Raw genomic sequence first — 7,418 nt, forward strand, 5'->3', positions numbered from 1 at the left:
AGTGCATCTATTTTACGAAAGACGTGTTGGATGTTCTTAAATACTTCTAAATCCTTGTAAAAAAGAGTTAATTTGAAGTTTCTATAGTATCTATGTAAATAGTAAACAAGATTCGACCTGTACAATTTCGACTGACAATTTGTTACGGGTTGCCTAAATGTGTGACGTCACACTAAAAGAGTCTATTGCCTATTCGCGAGAACAAGGAACAGTAACACATATTAATTTAAAATCACTTTAATATGAAAGCTTTTAGTTTTATGGCTTTACATTTGAACAATTTTAGTTGTTTTGGCAGTATTATTCCCGAAAAGAAAAATATAAATATAAGTAAAAATACATTGTTCAGTATCGAGCAGTAATCATTTTACTTTACNCAAAAAAAAACTATTTCGTGCTATTTTTTAATCGTAAACTTTTTTACTTAAATTTCATAAACATCTAGTGGAATTTAGTAGAATTTCTGTTTCAATCGAGTGAATTTCTTAAAATCAAGTTGGCAACACTGCTCTGAATATTCATTTCTTAAAGAGGAAATGAGATGGATACACTGATTCGTTCGCGCGCTGCTGTTGATGATTGATGGAAGGCCAGGGCCGTCCGTATTTTATTTCAGTTTCAAGCAAAATTATGCATTTTATGGATGCAAATAGTGAAAAAAATTAAAAAAAAGTAAAATTGTGATTAAAGAAGTGACAAAAAGTTAAATAAGTAAACACTTCAAGTATTCATTTTAATGGTGTACTTCCCAAATTTATTGGTGAGATACTGCCTCACCTGCCTCATCATAGGACAAGCCGCCACTGCTGCGAGTACCTACCACTTGTTATGATTCTCCTGTATGAATAACATGAAAAATTAATATTGGTCTATTTTTGTGCAAAATTGGATAAAAAATTACTGATTTCAAACGTACATTAGTGAAACTTGTTCATACTTCACAATTTGCAAAGAATAATAATACACCACCCCTTCTTAGGCGAAAGTGTGATTGAAATGGATAAGGATGCATATTTCAGAGATACAGGAGGTAATTATTTACTTTAGTGGCACCACCTCCAATTTTCGCGAAATTTTGTCTACCCCCCTATTTTCGATGATGCTGAATACGAATCTGCAGTTTTTTTGTGCGGTCGAACCTAGTTTTCGAGAAAAAAATTTTTCAAAATTCTAACCTGGATAATTCAGATAACACTACGTAGAACTCTGTATATTTTATGTAGCTTTCCAGAACATCTGTTATGAACAATTAACACTGTTCACGAAACACATTTTCGTAAATTTCAAGTAAAAAGATATGTATTTAATAAATAAAAATTTTGTAGTTTGAATCCGCCATTTGTAATTCGTGATGACAACATTGAGTTCCCCCACTCTCATTCATCTCTGTTCATCCCACATAAAGTTACTATAATTTTATTTACTAAATACATATTTTTTTTAGTTCAAATTTGGGAAAATGCGTTTCTTAAACAATGTTCATTGTTTATTACAGATGTTCTGAAAGCTACATAAAATATACAGAGTTCTACGTATTGTTATCTGAAATATTCAGGTTAGAATTTTGAAAAATTTTTTTTCGCAAAAACTGGGTTCGACCGCACAAAAAAAACTTCAGATTCGTGTTCAGCACCATCGAAAATACGAAAATAGGGGGCTAGACAAAATTTTGTGAAAATTGGAGGTGGTGCCACTAAAGTAAATAATTACCATACAGGATTGTTTTAAATAAAATTCCATAATAACGACGACAATATGTTTAATTGTGCCTACTTAAACTTAAAACTACACACAGATCATAAACGACTCGTGGCAAGTGTTCATCAAAGACTACCACACTAGAAATGTGTGTGAACCTTTAACAAATTATTACTATACAGCTTAGGAACCGTAATACTGATAAAAGAATCTTTGAAAAAGCACCATGCACAAACATCAATTAAAAATAAAATAAATAATTTTGCACCCAGAAACAAACCATACGGTCTATAAAAATATAATTTCTCTATTACATTAAACTTTAATAAATAAACAAAATTGGACTAGACTTATTCCCAGGCGGGTAGCCCGAACTGTTCCGGTTTAAAGTCCTCCAGGGACTGTAACACTAACGTAGCTGGTTTCCTGAGTTCTTCACCGACATCGGGTGACGGAACCATGACGGCTTGCATACCCGCTGCTATTGCCCCTCTCACCCCATTCGGAGCGTCCTCGAGAACCAGACACTGCGAAATGGTAACATATGGTTAATTAAAGTAATTAATTGGTCATCAGTTTAATTTCTTTTATTAATAATCAACTTGGCTGTGGTGTGGGATGTATAAAATAGAAATTACCAAAATGTCTGGCTGTTTATGGATACAAATGATAAGGTTTAGCGTAGCTCATAAATTGCAATTCATTCACGGCTACCGAGACCAAAATTCAATCGTGACAAACCATATTAGATGTGATTCACAAATGGTGACGAAAAATAAAACCTTGCATTCTTTGGTGAATTTTAAGGGAGTCTTTCCTATAGTTTTTATCTAGGACACTTTGTTAAAAAGACAGGGTGTTAAATTAAAAATATATTTTTAATTTTTTTAAACAATTTAAAAACTAGTAAGTGAAATAATTTGAAATTGGGCACATGTATTTATGTAAACATTGTCCAAAATCTGGGGCTTTGTTCTAAAATATAGATGCTCCAGGGACGCAGATACAGAGGGTATCAGTGGCATATTTTTCTAAAAAAAAGTACGCCGCTGCTTCACGGTAATAATCATGATATTTTCGGATTGGTTTTCCAATTTTCTACAAATTAATACCCTCTTATGTTTTTCGAAAAAAGCCTGATTTAAGAGTGAAACTTAAAAAATAAATTGAAAGCACTTTTACTTAAATGATATGACAAACACTAATCATTCAGTTCTTTAATCCAAATTATTAACATCAGTCATCATTTTAATGATTTAATTTGAGTAAATACCTCCATTTCCACAAACACAGGCGCGACATCTTTTTAGTAACGAAAATGTAATTTGTTCGAAATTTATTATTATTATTTATTTTATTATTATTATTATTTATTCTTTCTTATTCTAACTGCTCAGGTGTATTAATTTGTTCACTGTATACCAGCCATTTAACAGCACCCCACAAAAAAAATGCAGTAGGTTGAGGTCCAGTGTTTTCAATTTGTTTTTTAAGTTTTACTCGAAAATCAGGTATTTTTCCAAAAACATAAGAGTGTAGTAATTTGTACAAATTTGAAAGACAAATCCGAAAATATCAAGATTGTTACCATAAAGCAGTGCCGTACTATTTTATTTAGAAAAATATGCCACCGATTCCCTGTATCTCAGCTACTGCAGCATCTAAATTTTAGAAAAAGGCCTCAGATTTTGGACAATGTTTACATAAATACATGTGCCCAATTTCAAATTATTTCACTTACTAGTTTTTAAATTATTAATAAAAGTTAAAAATATTTTTTCAAGTATCTTTTTGAACGAAGCGTCCTAGATAAAAACCTTATAGGAAAGATTCCCCATAAAATTCAACAAAGAATACGAAGTATCGTTCTTGGTCACCGTTAGTGAATCATCCTGTATATTGTATTTTAAAGTCTCCATATTTTTCTGATGTTAATGCAGATGAAGCGCTAATATAAAAATGTCAAGTGATTTTTATTAAATTAATATTTTTTGGGTGATTTATTAAATATTATCTAATTATACATATTTACTTTTTAGTAAAATGTCCATAACAAAAAATAAATAGAAATACCTACTAATAATCTACCATGATTTCAAATATTTTTAAAAAATTTTATAAGATTTTAATAAAAAGTATTTATTTTTTAAAACTGTTCAGATTGTGAATCTTAGTGTCGTCAATAATCAGAGATATTGACCTACAATAGATACCGACAATAAATAAAAATATTTGCTGATCTGATGGATTTGAAATATTTTTTAAAATAATTTCAAATTTTTTAATAAAAAATCTTTCTTACTATATTTTTAAAGCACTGTGTTTAGTCTGTGAATAGACGGGTCATAATAACCTCTAATATTAATCTAGTTTAAGTGAAATACATACATCAATCCATGTGATATGAAAATTACTATAAGAATTTCATTCTGAAAAATCAGTTTCCACAACCAAATTTGAGAAAACAAACATATATTTCCACAAATCAACGGTGGCCTCTGTATAAATATGCTCCAAGATTTACAGTTTTACACCCTACATAAGCTTCAACGTTTAAAAAATATTTAAAGTGCCAAATTGCAGAATTTAATAAATCCCATTGAATTCTAAATGAAGTCACTAAAAATTGCCAAAATTTGCCCAATAAGTGGTGAAACTAGTTGTATTGTCTCCAATTTTTTTGCCAATTTATTTAAGCTAGGAAATTTACAATTTATGCAAATATTTTTTAATTAATTGGTAAAGATTAAAACGGGTTTAGAAGTGAAGGTTTTACATACTTTTAAACCAAAAAGAGAAACTTTAAATTTTAATATCAATAGGAACAGATATTTCAGCAAGTACAGCAAAATAAATAATTGTGTGTGGTTGGCAAAAAAAAATTGTTTTAGCAAACAAATTATTTCTCAATACATTTCAACGTATACCTAAAGGTCTAAAATATTTTTCATACAAATATGCATAATTTGAAATAATATAAAACACCTCTATCAATTATTTTAAATTAGCATACTTACTAAAGGAAAAAACAATACACTACACTAAGTTTGGTATAATAAAATGTATGTTGACTTAATGCCTATAATAAACGTTGACTAATTTTTCAACATCGTTAAACAAATTTACTAGACTAATAATATAAGGTTACCCATTTGTGGACCTAGTTAATGTATATGCAGTATTAAAAAAATATTTTAGTCCCACATAATTTAAGACCTTGCATTCAAGTTTTAAAATAATTAAAAATTTAATAACAATTACATACTTTCTACTGAATAACAATAAAGAAGTATTAAATTACATAATCATATTCAAACATTGTAACTGATGAAGTATTTTCCATTGTTAACTTTGTGAATTAAAGCTATTATCACCTGATGATGATAAAATTAAATTAGAAACCTGTGTTTTCCCTGTATTCGATTGTTTGCTTTTAAATAAGCCATCTGTGTAAGAACTGATTTATTTTATATCCTTATTAATGATAAAATATATATAAAATTAAATAGCAAATTTATCAGAGCTAGTCTAAAACTTATTTATTATCGCTGATATATGTAAACAGATTATATTTCATGTCAACTTGTTGATAAATCTTGAAAATAAAGCAAGATTCAATGAAAAAAAAATTATAATAGATGTATTGCAAATTATTTAAACATCAATTATGCAAGAATGATCAGAGCATGATATTTTCAAGTGGGTTTGCATAGTTTGCAATCATGGATATATAATTATTAAATGTGATTTTCAATCAAATAACAATCACGTTTTATCACCTCTCAATCATGATTTTTGCACGAACCATCGTTATCAATGATTGTTATACATGATTTCGTACAATTTTTTTGAAATATTTGGCCTTAATTGGAAATTAGAAACGTGGTGTTATCAAGTCATTTTGATTAAATAGAAATATGTAAATGTTTTTAAATATTTTTTTTACGGTGGTATTTGTTGCGTGTTTATGTTTATGTAAAATTTATAGAATTATAGAATAAATATATAGAATTATATTCTATATAATATATAATTATATATTTATATGTATTATATATCTATTATATACTTTATGTAAAATTATTATACCTGAGAAGGATGGGGTTTATCGGGGAACCTCGAGGCACACACCAAAAATATATCAGGGGCAGGTTTTCCATGCTTGACCTCGGGATCGGTACTTCCACAAACGATATGGTGAAACAGCTTAAAGATATCCTGATGGTTCTTTGTCTTAAGCTCCATAGAATCCTGCGAAGAAGATGTCGCCACTGCTATTGGTATCTCGTTCTTATAAAAGTGTTTGACCAGTTCCTTAGCTCCCGGCATTAGAACTGGGTTTTGCAACTCCTTGTGTACTTTTTCTTTGTAAATTATTAGGAATTCTTCAGGTGAAATGGGCAGTCCCATTTCTGTGACAGCTATTCTGGCTGTGTCCTTTTCTGGGGTTCCCAAAACTTTCACTCTAATGTCTGTGGTATATTCTTTACCATATACTGCTGCTATGTCATTCATAATTTTATCATACACAGACTCGGACTCTAAAATCAATAATCTATTATTATATATGTTAAAATGGATTTCTTGTAAATGTATGATAGTTTCATGAACAAATAGTTAAATTTAAGATAAAATTTTATATCTGTATTAGAAAAAAAAATCAATATTTATCGAGAACTGCATTATATTTTTAGAAAATAGTAACTTACCAATAAGAAGTCCATCCATATCAAAAATAACGTGAGTCACTTTTTTGAACAGCATTTTCATAGGATTTGAATTCCCTTTAATTTTTTTTCCGACCTCCCGGACGAAATAAAGAGAAAAGGATAAAGAACACTGATATTTTTCTCTAATGTCGATCAGATCGCTCGTAAATGCAATCCCAGATTGACCGCCGTCCTCTCATAAACCTCAGATTTTAACATTAACTGACGTCAGCGGAAAAATACATGCGTAAACGGGACTCGAAATTTGCTGAAGTATTATGAAACGTTGTATCAGGTTGTGCAATGTGCATAGTGACCAGACCCTAGTAACTTCACCAATAGATGATCGAAAATTACCCCCACTACCTGACTCCAGAGCCCGAGAGGATAGCGATATATCTCTGTCCTTTTCTACCATTCATTTACAAATTTGACAGCTAACGTCGTGGGAGGACGCCATTTTTATTTTCGCTTCTGATTGAGTGGTTGTGTTTTGATCGTGTGCAGTGTTTTATATTGTGATTTATTTTGCTTTTAGACAAAAATGTTTTATTGTTGTGTGCCTTTTTGTACTTCAAAAGGAGATGCTGTCCCTATGCACAGATTTCCAAAGGATGAAGAAGTAAGTTAAATAAATAAAATTTTGAATAATGAATCCAATTTGTCTTTAAATATGTTCAGTTTTATCAAGTTGTTGGCGTAATGACCACTTTCATAATCCACTTTAGTAAAACTTTAATAATTTAAGTCTGCCAAGTTTCATAATGCAAGTTTAGCTCATCAAAATGTTAATTTTCGTTTGAGAAATCGTGATTTTTTGTGTTGATTTATCATACCTATATAAGTAGGTATCTGTCGCATTTTCATTATGAAAACTGTTAATATTAAAATTTGCTTTTGTTAAAGTGTACAAAATGTTGATTAATTATATAATATATATTATTTTATATTTCAGCTGTGTGGCACTTGGTTACAACTTTTAAATGTTGAAAGGTCTACATAAGCTTCAAC

The 7,418-nt window shown here is 29.8% G+C and overlaps 1 protein-coding gene across 2 annotated transcripts in view; it reads right to left on the reverse strand.

Annotated features, from left to right (window-relative positions):
• Window positions 1–1,742: 1,742 nt before the first annotated feature.
• LOC108910003 (probable pseudouridine-5'-phosphatase) overlaps window positions 1,743–7,418 on the reverse strand; it is a 10,845-nt gene continuing 5,169 nt past the window's right edge. Inside the window, exons 1-3 of one of the 2 annotated variants that reach the window (XM_023454758.1) lie at window positions 6,408–6,637; window positions 5,788–6,239; window positions 1,743–2,225 (exon numbers count right to left, since the gene is read on the reverse strand). In XM_023454758.1, the coding sequence (XP_023310526.1) occupies window positions 2,049–2,225; window positions 5,788–6,239; window positions 6,408–6,468 (690 nt within the window). In that variant the 5' untranslated portion in view covers window positions 6,469–6,637 and the 3' untranslated portion in view covers window positions 1,743–2,048. Of the gene's footprint in view, window positions 2,226–5,787; window positions 6,240–6,407; window positions 6,638–7,418 lie in introns of those variants that run through there. The other variant, XM_023454759.1, reaches the window with a different exon arrangement.

Source organism: Anoplophora glabripennis, unplaced genomic scaffold, assembly GCF_000390285.2.
Source record: "Anoplophora glabripennis isolate ALB-LARVAE unplaced genomic scaffold, Agla_2.0 scaffold407, whole genome shotgun sequence".
NCBI classification, from domain to species: domain Eukaryota; kingdom Metazoa; phylum Arthropoda; class Insecta; order Coleoptera; family Cerambycidae; genus Anoplophora; species Anoplophora glabripennis.